Genomic DNA, 16,847 nt, shown 5'->3' on the forward strand with positions numbered 1-16,847 from the left:
CATTTAAATCTTTTAGCCATTTAGAGTTTATCCTGGTATAGATGTAAGGAGGATGCCCTGCTTTTTTTTCAGGTAGTTAGCTATTTGATTCAACAATAGTTATTAAACTATCCATCTTTATCCCCTGATTTGAGAGATCACCTTCATTATATACTAAATTTCTACATATATTTGTATCTATTTCAGAACTTTCCCTTTTACTCTCTTGGTATGTGTTTCTTCTTATACACTAATATCATGCCTATATATTTTATTTATTTCTTTATTTTTTGAGATGAGGTCTCACTCTGTAACCCAGGCTGGATTGTAGTGGCGTGATCTCTGCAGCCTCCATCTTCCAGGCACAAGCAATCTTCCCACCTCAGCCTCCTGAGTAGCTGGGACCACAGGCACACACCAACATGCCCAGCTAATTTTTTGTAGTTTGGTAGAGATGGGGTTTTGCCATGTTGCCCAGGTTGGTCTTGAATCCTGAGCTCAAGTGATCCACCTGCCTTGGCCTCCCAAAGGCTAGGATTACAGACATGAGCCACAGTGTCTGGCCTATCATGCCATTTTAATTGAGGCTTTACCATATTTGAATATTTGCTAAGGTGATTCTCTTTCATTGCTTTTCTGTTTATTCATTTTTATTTAAAAATTATTTTAGACATTTATCTATTTTTATTTCTATTTATTTGCAGATTTCTGACTACTTTTGCTTCCCCTACTCCCATATGAACTTTGAAATCAGTTTGTCTAGTTCCAGAAATAAACAAGTTGGTAGTTTCATTGGGCATCTTTTACATTATAAATCAACCTTAGGGAGTAATTGATTCTTTTTTTCTTCATTTAGTTTTAGTTTTAGTTTTTAATTTTTATTTTAGATTCAGGAGTATAGTCCTGGTTTGTTATATAGGTAAACTGCATGTCACAAGGGTTTGCTGTTCAGATAATTTCATCACCCAGGTAATAAGCATAGTACCCAATAGGTGCTTTTTCTGGTCCTCTCTCTCTGACAAATGAATCTTTAAGTTGTATTTTTTTCTTCTTTTTGGTTTCCTTCTATTAATTTTGATTGTTATAATATCAACAATTAGTTTTAGTAAGATATTTAATCTAATTTTCCGTCTTAATGCTGGGGAGGGTGAAACTTGCAGTAAGGGAAACCCCCTGGCGTGTCTCCCAAAACTCGTATCTTCTTTACCTTACTCCTTGTGAAACTTTTTCCAGGAGTCTTCAGTGTCTGTTTTGAGGATGTTGAATTTTCCATGCTGTCAGGACAGCTAGTAGAATATGTTTCTATAGATTGGGCCTGCATACCTTAAGAAAAAAAAAAGGAGAAAAATGTGTTTCATTGCATACCTTCTTAAGCCTTCATGTTACATATAAGAAATTGTTAGCTTGGCTATTTTGACTATATATTATGGGTTTTTAAAAATGTATTATTTATGATTTTTTTTTTTTTTTAGAGAAAGTACTACCACTTACAATCTTCATCGGCAAGAATGAAGAAGGACTCTAGAGTTCTTTCTGGGAGAGGAGGTGGGGGAGAAAAACGATCCTGATGTAGTTCTGTGGTAAGAAAGTACACACACACAAAAAAACAGAGAAATCTATGAATTAAAAGTCAAAAGTCAACACCCTTTTTGGCTTTATATAATTTTTTTAATCAATCAATCTTAACCTACAATCACCAAATAAAAAATTATCTGAAAAATGAATGGAGCCTCAGGAACTTTGTTTTTCTACCTTGTTAGCCAATGAGCCTATGATTCATCAGAAATGTATAGCTCACTGCAGAAGTATTTTTCCAAAGACACTGAAACTGAATATAATTAAGCTTCAAGAGCTCACAACCATTTTGCCTGAATGTTGGGGATAGGGGAACATGTTAAATAAAACTATCATGATACAATTAGCCAAGTCCAGAAAGTTAAGCAGTCTTTTAAGACAAATGACCAACTCTCTTCAACAAATCAATGGTGTGAAAAAGTATAGAAAGGAGAATTGTTATATATTTTAAAAGAAAATATAAAGAAAGGAGAACTGTTACCGATTTCAAGACAAATGTAAGAAGACAAACATATAAACCAAATGAAATGTTTAGATTTTGTTTCAATTCAGATTTGAATAAACCAACTGTAAAAAGACATTTTTGAGACAATTAAAAACTGAACAGTCTGGATATTAGTTACTGTTAAGGAATTATTATTAATTTTATTGGTGTGATAATGCTATCATGCTAGGTTTTAAATTTGAAATTTTCCATAAAATGAAGATTTTCAATAATGGACATATTCTCCCATGATGTAAATTTCTTAAAATACAGATGGTATTCTACTGACATAAGCATCTCATTGTACAATGCTGAGTATTATTATTATATTAATTCCTTTTGAAAATGAAAATGTAGTAAAGTACGAGAGGTTCATATGACATTGGTCATTAGGTTTGTTTGGTTCTTCGAGTTTGTCTTATCAATAGTCTTATTTCTCACATGCTGGGTAATACACAAAAGTACAGTACTTATTTCTAGCACCTAATAAAATAACTGGCGTACAACAGACATTTAATAAATACTTAATAACTACTCTGAAGTAGTTCATTATCTCCCAGTTTGCTGTTAGGAGTAGTCTGAAAACTAAAGTTGTTCGTTAACAATCTTCTAGTAAATATCTTGCTAAAATACCATTTCATCTTAATACTCCCCTGACAAAGAACCCACGATGCCTGTTATTTACTGCATTAAATCTAAATTCCTCTGCCTAACTTTGGGTGTATGTGGTAAAATATAAGATTTGCCATTGGTGGCATTTAGCATATTCACAGTACTGTACAAGCATCACCACTATTTAGTTCCAGTACATTGTCATCACCCTAGAAGGAAACTCTGCACCCATTAAGTTGTCACTCCCTATTTTCCTCTTTCCCTTGGCCCCTGGCAGTCACTAATCTGCTTCTGTCTTTATGGATCTGTCCATCCTGGATATTTCATCTGACTAGCTTTTATAAGTCCTTCAGAATCTTGCTCCACATCTTATTTGCCCACATTTAATTTCTATATTTCATAAACTAGAATATCTATTGCATAAAAAAATTACTCAGCTGGGCATGGTGGCTAACACCTGTAATCCCAGCACTTTGGGATGCCAAAGCAGGGAGATCACCTAAGGTCGGGAGTTGGAGACCAGCCTGACCAACATGGAGAAACCCCCATCTCTACTAAAAATACAAAATTAGCTAGGCGTGGTGGGGCATGCCTGTAATCCCAGCTACTTGGGAGGCTGAGGCAAGAGAATTGCTTGAACCCGGGAGGTGGAGGTTGTCGTGAGCCGACACTGCTCCACGGCACTCCAGCCTGATCAACAAGAGCGAAAATCCATCTCAAAAAATAAAATAAATAAAATAAAATAAAAAATAACCTACTCTCCATACACATCATGGTCATTTCTGCCTTTGAGTCACTGTTAGGCTATTCCCTGTTGCTGGTATTCCCTCCTTTTTTCTGTCTATAGAAATTATTTAACGTTCTTTCTTCCTCTCAGCGAAGCTTTTCCAAACCACTCCAGTTATGGCATCCTGTTTTTCCAGATTCCTGGTGATTATAGCTAGTGCCACACAGTTATCACTTAGTGGTTCCATGTGAGTGTTAATTTTATCTACATTTGAATATAAGCATTAAGTAGTACTCTTTTTTATACATCCTGCCTATTCTAACACTGCATAAGGTACACAGAAGTTGCTTAGTAAAATGCTCATTTAATGATTAATAAAAATTATAATTTATAATATTTAAGGAGTATTTATTTGACTAGCACTGGGCTAAACGCTTTATGGCATTATCTTATTTAATCCTCATAAAAGTTATCTAAGGGATTCTATTATTCTCCTTTTAAAAATGAGAAAAGCAGATAGAGAAAGTAGGTAATTTAACCAAGGTTACACATTTTGATAATTCTTCATAGACTGGGGATTTGACTTAAAGCCTATCTGACTCTAAAGCCCATGTTTTTGTTATCATTTTTTGGTAGGGGTTTTGTTTTGTTTTGTTTCATGATGGGGTCTTGCTCTGTCGCCAGGCTGGAGTCCAGTGGTGAGATCTCAGCTCAATGCAACTTCCACCTCCCAGGTTCAACCAATTCTCCTGCCTCAGCCCCCAGAGTAGCTGGGACTACAGGCGCACACCACCATGCCCAGCTAATTTTTGTATTTTTAGTAGAGATGGGTTTTCACCATGTTAGCCAGGATGGTCTCCATCTCTTAAACTTGTGATCTGCCCACCTTGGTCTCCCAAAGTGCTAGGATTATAGGCATGACCCACCGCACCCAGCCTGTTACCATGTTTTTTAGAGACATCATCTTGCTCTGTCATCCAGGCTGGGTGCAGTGGTGTTATCATAACTCACTGCAGCCTCGAACTCCTGGCAAAGTCCATGTTTTTTAGCCTTTATGTTATGTTTATGTGTTTGAATAATATGATAATATGAATAAATATGTTAAGGGCAAATACCACCTGTGATAACATAAACAAAGTTTACATTACCAAATTAATTTCTTCTTCAATGCATAAAAGGCAAAGCTCAGGAAAGTACTGGAGAGGCAACAGCAAATTAAAGAAATACATGGCCAGAAATAATTTTTTGAATCACACTGTTAACAGTAGAAACATCCATATAATGGAAATGCTGCAAAATTTTAAAAGCTTCTCTCTGAAATAGTTTTTAAATGGTTATATATTAAGGAGCAGAATTCTAAAATCCTGTCTTCACCTTGCTTTTAACAAAATTTCTACTCTGGGAAAACCAGAAATAAATACTGAAAACCAATCAATAAATACTGGAAACTATTATGGGAACCAAGTAACTTCATGAGGTGAATTACTCTAAACTTAATGAACCTTTCTTAGAATCTTAGAGCTAAATGTCATCTAAAGCCAAGAGAAATTTTTACCTGATTTAGGACTTCGAAAATTTACACTCTAAAAGAAAAAAAGAAAGGAAAAGTGAAAGAAGAATATGTACACAAATTATACAAATTCAAAGCAAAAATGGCATCTTTGAAATTATATTTCGGATAGTTTTGAAATATAGACCGTTTTTCCTAATTTGTAAGTGTGCTGAATTATGAAATAGCATCCTTCCCTCTTACAGTGATTTTTATATACCATGGCAATTAGTCCTAAATTGATCCCCTTCTGACTTATTTCTGTCCCACCTAAAACATTTCCATGGCCAGGTGCGGTGGCTTACGCCTGTAATCCCAGTAGTTTGGGAGGCCGAGGTGGGTGGATCACAAGGTCAAGAGATCGAGACCATCCTGGCCAACATGGTGTAACCCCATCTCTACGAAAAACACAAAAATTAGCTGGGTGTGGTGGTGCGCATCTGTAGTCCCAGCTGCTTGGAAGGCTGAGGCAAGAGAATCGCTCGAACCTGGGAGGCAGGGGTTGCAGTGAACCAAGATCGCACCACTGCACTCCAGCCTGATGACAGAGCAAGACTATCTAAAAAAAAAAAAAAAAAAAAATTCCCTGAAAATTTAGAGGTAAGTTGCAGAAATTGAAGTTGCTTCATAACATTGGAAAGAGTGATTGTTATTTCCTCTGGGAGTTGTTACGATAAATATGTGTGCTTATTATTAATGACAATAATAATGATTACTAGTATGTTAGAATTATAATTTAAAAGGCAGATAATATTTGCCTATCAGCTTTGCAATTGTATGTTCTTGAAAATGTTTAATTATTTTTCTGATCTCTCAAATTTTAAGAGAATTGGTTCACAGAATACATAGAAATGTATAACATTTTTAGATACACTTTCCTCCAGAAGCAGGACACACTATTCTAAAAGGTCATTCTCTGTAACATATTATCACAGCTCACATGATACAGCCTACCAAATGACTACGGTGAACAAGTTTCCTACTTACGTATGAAACATTTATTTTTGCCTTAACTATCCTTCAAAATCAGCTCAGATGTTTCCTCTAGCACTAAACCTTCCTTCATCACTTCCAACCTGGAGGCATCTCCCACACTTGAAATTCTTTATCTTTCATATGACATCGATCATATTGGCCTTGCTATAGTAAATATAGGCAAAAATAAAGATGTGTACACATCCTATATCTCTACTACTAGACAAGAAGCTTCTTAAAGGCAAGAATTGTGTCTTACACATCTTTTTTTATCCCAACATCCTCTAGCACATTGTTTTATATGTAGTATGTGCTTAGGATTTATGGAATGATGGGTATTAAAAATATAAGGAGTAGATCTGTAGTCTACTGAATCTAAATGAACAGAGCCATAAAAAAATAGACCTTGCTTTGTCTAAGTCTCACAGAGTCATCAAATTTCTTTGGTCCAGATGTTCCACCCCATTCCAGTGATGTTCCAATTTTTACCTTCACAGCCGAGGATAAGGATTTGGGAACATTTGGTGAGAATTCTCCTGGAAGAAAGTGAATGTGGTTCAGTTCTTAGGAGTAGTCTTCTTTTAGAAATCAAATGTTGCTCAGCAAATAGTACATAAAGCATTGAAAGGACCTGAGAAGAAATCTTGTTAATTCATACTTTATTTTATTTTTTGAGACAAGGTCTCACTCTATCACCCAGACTGGCGTGCAGTGGCACAATCATGGCTCACTGCAGCCCCCAACTCCTGGGCTCAAGTGATCCTCTCACCTCCACTTCCCAAGTAGTTGGGACTACATGTGCATGCTGCCATTGCTCTGCTAAATTAAAAAAAAAGAACGTGTTTTTAGAGATGAGATCTCACCATGTAGCCCAGGCTAGTCTTGAACTCCTGGCCTCAATGAACTCCTTGAACTCAAGGCTCCCACATCAGCCTCCCAGAGTGCTGGAATTAAAGGCATGAGCCACCATGTCCGACCCACACTTTATTTTATACTTACTGAACTGTACTCACCAGCTTCCTCAACCACAATAAACGATTCAGGTGTCCGTACAGGAAGTGGAGGGGGGATTTCATCATCTATCCTTGGAGCAGTTGCTATCCAAAATGTCAGAAATATGGTAACAATTGTTAATTAGAACAATCCGAAGGAAATTTTTATATTCTAATATTAATATAAATTTACCGTAATTTATATTTAAATTCCATTGAACCACCATTATTAGTAAGTTGGCACTTGTTCATTCAAGGAAAGAGCAAAATAAATTCTCTTAAGGTACAAACTCAGGAGGTTTTTGCTTATTCTTTAAAAGTTATTGTTTGTTTTAAAAGCTCAAAGATATTTTGATTGAGTCACAGGGTGTCAGTTAACATAAAACATTAATTTTGGAAGCTTTGAATAATCTTTTACATAACTCCTTTTGTTTTACATAGACTATACAATAAAGCATTATAAAGTGCTTTGACATGTCAAAGGTTCAGTTATACATTAATTAAAACATAAAAATTTTAGCATTTCTTCAGTATATACAAAATCTGAGAATATGGGCATTTTTCTGTTTTACAAAACAATAGTATAGGATTGTTTTCTGTATTTCTATACATTGAGAGTTTTTATTAAACATTTTAAATGCTATTATAAGAAACTGCCACCAGATGGCACATGATGATATTTTTATAATCCCTTGAAAATAAGGATTTGTTTAATGCTGCAGATGCTCAGAGAAGTCTAAGGTATTTTGAGTATCTAGGAAAAGAAAATACATTTAAATGTTTAAAAATGTATAAAATAATCTAATCACAGAAGGACCTTCTTAGATCCAGATAAAACATTTTTGCAACAAAGTTATAAATGATCTACACATCTATTTATTAAGAAAATCTACAATAAATAATGTTATAGAGCAAAAGTTTTCTCCACCTCCTATCTATGTAGAATGCACTTTATAAATTATTTGATGATATATGTAAGGAGTTAAACTTGTTCTTTGCTTTCCCTCATTATCTTCCACATCAAATTATTGTAATCATCACAGGATGCTCATTTCTACTTTCCAACTAATCAGTAAAGCAGAACAATATGCATTATATACAAAAATACAGAATTATAAAAGAGATAAAACATGAAAGTAAAGGCATACATAAGATAGAATTTTTCACAAAATACTAAACATGTATTCTCATCTACAAAATTATTACAAAAGGGCAAGAAATCAGGTTGTCCTCTTCCAACTCCTAAGGAAAAGAATTCAATTTTTAGCAATATGTTCAACTCATTATAGCCACATAATTGTGTAACAAAAATTCTGGGTGGCCATGTGGTGCTATTGATCAAATTTTTTTCTGCTCTTCTTTTGCAAGCTGGTTCTATGTATTAGGAGTAAATTCTGAAGCTACAGGCGGTGGCTTGCACCTGTAATCCCAGCACTTTGGGAGGCCAAGGTGGGAGGATTGCTTGAAGCCAGATATTCAAGAACAGCCTGGGCAAGATAGCAGACCCAATTTCTGAAAAAAGAAAAATTAGCCTGGCATGGTGGCATGTTCCTGTGGTCCCAGCTACTCGGGAGGCTGAGGTGGGAGGATCGCTTGAGCCCAGGACATCAAGGCTGCAATGAGCAATGTTCATACCACTGCACTCAAGCCTGGGCAACATAGTGAGATTCCGTTTCAAAAAATATTTTTGAAAAACAGTAAATTGTGGGACTTTCATATACATTTCTAGGAATGGGGCTTGCCTTCTTGAGATGTACTCCTGTTGGTACAGATCCTGTACCAGATCTTGATTGCCTCCATTGCTGCCTGTTTCAAGGAAAATTACATGTTTGATGTTGCTATTTTCAACTTAGAACATCATTAAAACACTACTGGAATTTATTTATATGAGGAATAGCAGGAAGAAGAAAGGGAAGCAGAGGAGAAGAGGGAAAACGAAAAGAAACATTTCTATAGAAACGAAGTGAAACCTAAAACTCTATACAAACTTTAAAAAATAACTTACCTACTACAGCTGACTCTTGGTTCAGTAGTGGGGGAATATTGGTTGGAGAATTCAATGACAAAGAATCATGTGAATTGCAACAAGAAAAGAGGGATGTAGAGGATGTTGGTAACAAAGAACAGGGCGAAACAGTTCCGTCTTGCTTCTCAGGTAAATCAAGAGACATCTTAGAACCAGTACCACTTGGAGGCAATGTTGAAAAATAAGGATCTTCCGCTAAAGATATATAAGAATATACACCAAGAGCACTAGAGTCACAGTGCTTTACATTAGAGGTGTTACATATTTGGTGCTTAGATTCATACGGCAGTGAATAATTCAGTTCTGCTGAAGAAACGTGCATTACTTTTTGAGCCTGCATCTTTACAAAACAAGAATCCTGTGGTTGAGATTCCAAATAAGAAAAGTTTTCCTTGCTGTCCACCTCCTTGGTTTCTCTCTGCTGTATCAATTCAAAAGGAGTTGATTTGGTCCGTGTTATTGGCACCTTTGAATTAAAATATCTTCCTGCTGCATTTACAGGTTTAGAACTAGAACATGCTTCAAACAAAATAGAGCCCAAATCTAAACTTTGATGCTTCTGAAGAGGTTCCCCAACCGGTGGAAATGCCTTTGCCTGCCATTTCATGGCTGTGTCAGCATTTTTGTTGAAACCATAATTTAGCTCCAGAAAGTCAAAAGAAGTGCTTGATTTAGTAGGGTGCAAAACTAGCTCTTCCTCTGCACTTTTTTCAGAAGTCCTAAAGTCAAAGGAAGAAGATTCTGTGCTTTCCTGTTCTGTCCTTTGTTTGCTCTGTTGTTCTATCATTTTTGCTGCCTTTATGGTACTAAAACAAAAAGAAAGCATAATGATGATACCATACCCCAAACAGACCTCTTCCTAGCATCACAATGATGTATAAGTATGAGATTCATCTCCCTGACACAGTTAGTCAACGTTTAGGTATATAAAATTGTACTCACCTTTTTGGTAAATTAGGAGAATAAGAGTCTGCTTGGAGAGTGTGATTTTGCTCAGGAATAGAATACTTTGCTTGACTCTTTAAAAGAAATAAGTCAGAGGCTGGTTTTTAGTGAAGCAATGTCAATGAGATATTTTAATATTTAGAAGGCTGAAAAGTAATTTTTCAGGAAATATAAATATTTAAAATAATTCATGAAAGGGTTAGATTAGCTTCCAAAATATTGAACTCAGCAAGAACTTGTTCATATACTGAGATGACCAGAATAAAGGATTAATAGTGTTACAGAAACTAGAAAGGATTTGCGTATATCATCATCTTTTCAAATGTGGGAGTTTTTAAAATGTTCTTTAGTGGGTAATTTCAGTCTCAAAAACACTCTTCCTTTAGAAATCTCAGCGTCTCAGCCCTTTGTAGGTACTTAACAGGTCTCCAGACCTATTTCATCTTGTTCTACCCTTTTCCTTCTCACTATGCTCCAGGTATACTGGTTTTCTTGCCATTACTTAGTATGCCAAACTTATTTCCAAGTCAAGGCTTTTATACTATTTTCCCTGATTAATACATTTTTGCTCCAAATTTTCCATGCCTAGCTTCTTCTAAGTAGTTAGATCTCTGCTTAACCGTCATCCGCATAAGGAAACCTTCTCTGATCACCCAACCTAAAATCACACTTCTGCCCCTATCCAGCCGCACTCAATCTTCCTTTTTAAGAGACAGGGCCTCTCTATATTGCCCAGTCTGGCCTCAAACTCCTGGGCGCAAGCAGTCCTTCTGCCTCAAGCTCCCAAGTAGCTTGGACACTATAGGTGTATACCACAGTGCTTGGCTTCAATCTTTTCTTAAAATTAAGACAGGTTCTTGTTCTGTTGTCCAGGCTAGAGTGCAGTGGCACAAGCATGGCTCACTGCAACCTTGCTCTCCTGGGTTCAAGTGCTGTTTTCACCTCAGCCTCCCAACCTTTATTTTTATTTTTGAGACAAAGTCTCTATTGCCAAGCTGGAGTGCAGTGGTGTGATCTTGGCTCACTGCAATCTTCACCTTCCAGGTTCAAGCGATTCTCCTGCCTCAGCCTCCTGAGCAGCTGGGACTACAGGCACATGCCACCACACCTAGCTAATTTTTGTATTTTTAGTAGAGACGGAGTTTTGCCATGATGGCCAGGATGGTCTCAATCTCTTGACCTAGTGATCCTCTTGCCTAGGCCTCCCAAAGTTTTGAGATTACAGGCGTAAGCCACTGTACCCAGCCCAATCTTTATTTTTTTTATAGTAATTATCATATTATGAAATTTGTTACTGTGGTTCATAGAATCTTAAGATACTATTGGTTATAAAATATATCTTCATTTCAGAGATGTTAAAATCCATTTTGAACATCTCAATTGATGCAGAAAAAGCATTTGATAAAATTCATGTTGAAATCACTTAACAAAATAGGAATATAAGGAAATGTTCTCAACATAATAGAGGCCATATATAAAACCCATAACTAACATTATATTTAATGGTGAAAGACTAAAAGCTTTTCCCCTAAGATCAGGAAGAAGACAAGATTGCCAACTTTTGCCGCTTCTGTTCAACATAGTACTAAAGTTCTACCCAAAGTAATTTTTTAAAGTAATTTTTTTCTTAGGTAAGGAAAAAAAGGCATCCAAATTGGAAAAAAAAAAGGCTGGGCAAGGTGGCTCATGCCTGTAATCCCAGCACTTTAAGAGGCTGAGGCAAGTGGATCCCTTGAGGTCAGGAGTTCGAAACCAGCCTGGCCAACATAGTGAAAGCCTGTGTCTACTAAAAATACAAAAATTAGCTGGGCATGGTGATGCGCACCTGTAATCCCAGCTACTCGGGAGGCTGACGCAGGAGAATTGTTTGCTCTCAGGAGGCAAATGTTGAAGTGAGCCAAGATCGTGCCACTGCACTCCAGCCTGGGTGACAGAATGAGACTCCATCTCAAAAAAAAAAGAAGTAAAATTATCTGTATTCTCAGATGACATGATCTTATATATGCGATTCCACAAAAAAATCTGCTAGAGCTTATAAACAAATTCAACAAAGTTGCAGGATCAAATAAAATGAACACACAAAACAAGTTGCACTTCTATATGTTAGCAATGAAAAAATTGAACATTAAGGAAACAGTACTACTTATAATGGCATCACAAAGCATAAAATACTTAAGAATAGATTTAACCAAGGAGGCAAAAAACTTGTATACTGCAAACTATAAAGCCTTGCTGAAAGAAATTAAACAAGACATAAATAGACATTCTCTGTTCAAGGAGTGGAAGATTTATTACTGTTAACATAGCATACTACTCAAAGTGATCTATAGGTACAGTGCAATTCTAATCAAAAGCCCAATGGCATTTTTACATAATTTGTTTAAAAAACAGACTAAAATGTATGCAATCTCAAGGGACACTGAATAGTCAAACCAATCTTGAAAAAGAAGAACAAAGTTGGATGACACACTACCTGATTTCAAAAATTGTTACAGAGCTGCAGTACTCAAAACAATGTGGTACTGGCATAATATAGACTAAAGATCAATGGAATAGAATACAGAGCCTAGAAAAAACATTCACATATAGTGAGCAATTGATTTTTGACAAAGGTGCCAAAAACATTCACTGGAGAAAGGGGAATGTTTTCAACAATTGGTTCTGGGAAAAACTGAATATCCACATACAAAAGAATGAAGTTGGGGCCAGGCTAGGTGGCTCACACTTGTAATCCCAGCACTTTGGGAGGCCGAGGCAGGTAGATCATCTGAGGTCAGGAGTTGGAGACCAGCCTGACTAACATGGAGAAACCCAGTCTTTACTAAAACTACAAAATTATCCGGGCATGATGGCGCATGCCTGTAATCCCAGCTACTCTGGAGGCTGAGGCAGAAGAATCACTTCAACCCGGTAGGCAGAGGTTGCAGTGAGCCAAGATTGTGCCATTGCACTCCAGCCTGGGCAACAAGAGTGAAACACCGTCTCAGAAAAAAAAAATGAAGTTGAAATAAACAAACAATAAATAAAGAAATAAAAATGAAGCTGGACTTTTATCTCATGGCACATACAGAAATTAACTCAAAAATTGATCAAATACCTAAACATAAGAGGTAAAATATAAAAGTCTTATAAGAAAATGGGCAGGCTTTATGACATTGAATTGGATTTGGTAACGATCTCTTGGATAGGACACGAAAGGCACAAACAACAAAATAAAAATAGGAAAACTGGTCTTCATTGAGGTTTAAAACTTTTACACACCAAAGGACACAACAGAGTAAAAAGGCAACCCACTGAATGAACGGCAGACATTTGCAAATCACATATCTGATAAGGGATCAATATCCAGAATATGTAGAGAACTAAAACTCAACAACACGTAAACAACTCAATTTTTTTTTTTTTTTTTTTTGACACAGAGTATCGCTCTGTCACCCAGGCTAGAGTTTAGTGGTGGGATCTCAGCTCATTGCAACCTCTGCCTGCTGGGTTCCAGCAATCCTCCTGCCTCAGCCTCCCAAGTAGCTGAGATTACAGGCACACGCCACCACACCCAGCTAATTTTTGTCTTTTTAGGAGAGATGGGGTTTCACCATGTTGGCCAGGCTGATCTTGAACTCCTGACCTCAGGTGATCTGCCCACCTCGGCCTCCCAAAGTGCTAGAATTACAGGCATAAGCCACCTCATCCAGCCTCAATTTAAAAATGAGCAAAAGCTGGGCACAGTGGCTCATGCTTGTAGTCCCAGCCAGTGGGGAGTTTGAGGTGGGAGGATTTCTTGAGGCCAGCAGTTCAAGACTAGCCTGGGCAACATAATGAGACCCTGTATCTAAAAAAAAGTTTCTAAAAAAATTAGCTTGGTGTGGTAGTGCGTACTTATAGTTCTAGCTACTCAGGAGCTGAGGTGGGAGGATCACTTAAGGCCCAGCAGTTTGAGGCTGCAGTGAACCATGATGATGCCACTGGACTTCAGTGTGGATGACAGAGCAAGATCCTGACTAAAGAAAAAAGGGGCATTGGCCGGGTACAGTGGCTCATGCCTGTAATCCTAGCACCTTGGGAGGCCGAGGCAGGCTGATCACCTGAGGTCAGGAGTTCGAGACCAGCCTGACCAACATGGAGAAATCCTTTCTTTACTAAAAATACAAAAAATTAGCCAGGCATGGGGGTACATGCCTGTAATCCCAGCTACTTCGGAGGCTGAGGCAGGATAATTGCTTGCACCCAGGAGGTGAAGGTTAAGGTGAGCCAAGATGGTGCCATTGCACTCCAGTCTGGGCAGCAAGAGCAAAACTCCGTCTCAAAAAAAGGGGGAAAATGGGTGGTGAGTGGGGGAGAGCAAAGGACTTGAAGACACATTTTTCCAAAGAGGATATACAAATGGCCAACAAGACCACAGAGAGGTGTTTAATCATTATGAAAATATAAATTAAAATCACAATGAGATGCCACTTTCCACCTAATTAGGATGGCTACCATCAAAAAAACAGAAAATAAAAAGTGTTGACTGGGATATAGAGAAACTGGAACCCTTGTGTGCTGTTGGTGGGAATGTAAACTGGCACAGATGCTATGGAAAACAGTATGGCTGTTCTAAAAAAATAACAAACTAAACATAGAATTACCACATGTAATTCCACCTCTGGGTTATACCCAAAGTAATTAAAAGCAAGGATACAAAGAGATATTTGTACACCCGTGGCCATTACAGCATTACAACAACCAGAAGGTAGAAGGAACTTGAGTACCCACTGATGGATGAATGGATAAACAAAGTGTGTGTGTGTGTGTGTGTGTGTGTGTGTGTAAACATATACAATGGAATATTATTCAGCCTTAATGGGTAAGAAAATCCTGACACATATTACAACATGAATGAACCTTGAGGACATTAAGCTAAGTGAAATAAGCCAGACACAAAAGGACAAATATTTTATAATTCCACCTATATCAGGTACCTAGAGTAGTCAGATTCATAGAGAAGAAAGTAAAATGATCATTGCCAGGGGCCAGTGGGAGAGGAGAATGGGCAGTTATTGTCTAATAGATACAGAGTGTCTGTTTAGAATAATGAAAGTTCCAGAAATAGTGATCATAACTGAACATTGTAAATGTACTTAATGCCACTGTATTATACACTTAAAATGGCTAAAATAGTAAATTTAAATAATATATTGTACCACAAACAGTATCTCTTCCTCTTCTATTTCCTGGTATAGACTGTACGAAATTCGTGTTAATTCTTCCTTAACCATTTGATAGAATTCTCTGGTGAAACTGTGTGGGCCTGGAGATTTCTTTTTTTTGGAGTTTTAAAATTACAAATTCAGTTTTTCTAATCACTAAGTGGCTATTCAGATTATCTGTGTCATGCTGAATGAATTGTGGTAGATTACATTTGAGAAAATAATCCATTCTGGGCTGGGTACGGTGACTCATGCCTGTAATCCTAGCATCTTGGGGGGCCAAAGCAGGAGGATCCCCTGAACCCAGGAGTTCAAGACCAGCCTGGGCAACATAGGGAGACCCTGTCTCTATAAAAAAGAAAAATGAAAATAATGAAAAAGAAAATAATCCATTTTAGCTAAGTTGCAAATTTACATGCGTAGAGATGTTCATACTGTTCCTTTATTACCATTTTGATATCCACAGGACCTGTAACAATAGCTCCTATTTCATTCCTGATATCGTAATTTTTATTTTCTCCCTTTTTCTGTCAGTTTTTTTTAAAAGGTTTGTCAATTTCATTGATCTTGTTAAAGAACCAATTTTCTGATCTTTAAAATAAAAACCAGGCTGGGCGCCCTGGCTCATGCCTGTAATCCCAGCACTTTGGGAGGCCAAGGCAGGCAGATTACTTGAGTTCAGGAGTTCAAGACCAGCCTGGCCAACATGGTGAAACCCCATCTCTACAAAAATGCAAAAATTAGCCGGGCATGGTGGCACATAGTCCCAGCTACTTGGGAGGCTGAGGCAGGAGAATCGCTTGAATCTGGGAGGTGGAGGTTGCAGTAAGCCAAGATCATGCCACTGCTCTCCAGACTGGGTGACAGAGTGAGACTCTGTTTCAAAAACAAACAAACAAACAAAAAACCCAAACCAATTCTGATTTTCTCTATTATTTTTTTCTAATTTCATTGATTTCTGCTCTTTATTTCTTTTTCTATATTCTTGGAGTAAGACTTTAGATTATTGAGACCTTTACTGTTTTCTAATGTATGGACTCAGTGCCCTCTCAGTACTGCTATAGCTTCTGTCTCATAAATTTTGATATGTTGTATTTCCATTTTTCTTTAATTCAGTGTGTTTTTTTGTTTTCTTTGAAACTTCCTTTTGACCCAATGGATTATTTAGACGAGTGTAGTTTGATTTCCAAGTATTCGGATACTTGTCTGTTACCTTTCTCTCACTGATTTTTTTCCTTTTTAAATTATTATTATTATTATTATTATTATTACTATTGAGACAAGGTCTCGCTCTGTCACCTAGGCTGGAATACAGTGGCACAGTCACAGTTTACAGTAGCCTCGGCCTCCCAGGATCAAGCAATACTTCCACCTCAGCCCCGAGTAGCTGGGACTATAGGCACATGCCATCACACCTGGCTGAGTTTTTAATTTTTTGTGGAGACGAGGGTCCCCCTGTATTACCCAGAATGGTCTTGCACTCCTGGCCTCAAGGAATCCTCCCACCTTGGCCCCTCAAAGTGCTGGAATTACAGGCATGAGCCACCATGCCTGGTCTGTGTTACTGATTTCTAATTTGATTCCATTGTAGTCAGAAAATATATTCTATATAATTTCAGTTTTGTTTTTTTTTTTTTTGAGACGGTCTCACTCTATCAGCCAGGCTGGCATTCAGTGACTCCATCTTGGCTCACTGAAACCTCCGCCTCCCAGGTTCAAGCAATTCTCCTCCCTAGGCCTCCCAAGTAACTGAGATTACAGGTGCCCACTACCATACCTGGCTAATTTTTGTATATT

General features: G+C 37.4%; 1 protein-coding gene across 4 annotated transcripts in view; it reads right to left on the reverse strand.

The window, feature by feature from the left end:
• Positions 1-16,847, reverse strand: part of PTPN22 (protein tyrosine phosphatase non-receptor type 22) — a 55,846-nt gene that overhangs the window by 13,488 nt on the left and 25,511 nt on the right. For 2 of the 4 annotated variants that reach the window (XM_003733531.7, XM_078332802.1), the window contains exons 12-18: positions 9,862-9,938; positions 8,899-9,725; positions 6,915-6,998; positions 6,391-6,437; positions 4,933-4,960; positions 1,471-1,554; positions 1,187-1,302 (exon numbers count right to left, since the gene is read on the reverse strand). In XM_003733531.7, the coding sequence (XP_003733579.4) occupies positions 1,187-1,302; positions 1,471-1,554; positions 4,933-4,960; positions 6,391-6,437; positions 6,915-6,998; positions 8,899-9,725; positions 9,862-9,938 (1,263 nt within the window). Of the gene's footprint in view, positions 1-1,186; positions 1,303-1,470; positions 1,555-4,932; positions 4,961-6,306; positions 6,438-6,914; positions 6,999-8,898; positions 9,726-9,861; positions 9,939-16,847 lie in introns of those variants that run through there. The other 2 variants (XM_002751256.7, XR_013520344.1) reach the window with 2 other exon arrangements.

This window comes from Callithrix jacchus, chromosome 7, assembly GCF_049354715.1.
Source record: "Callithrix jacchus isolate 240 chromosome 7, calJac240_pri, whole genome shotgun sequence".
Classification (NCBI taxonomy): Eukaryota; Metazoa; Chordata; class Mammalia; order Primates; family Cebidae; genus Callithrix; species Callithrix jacchus.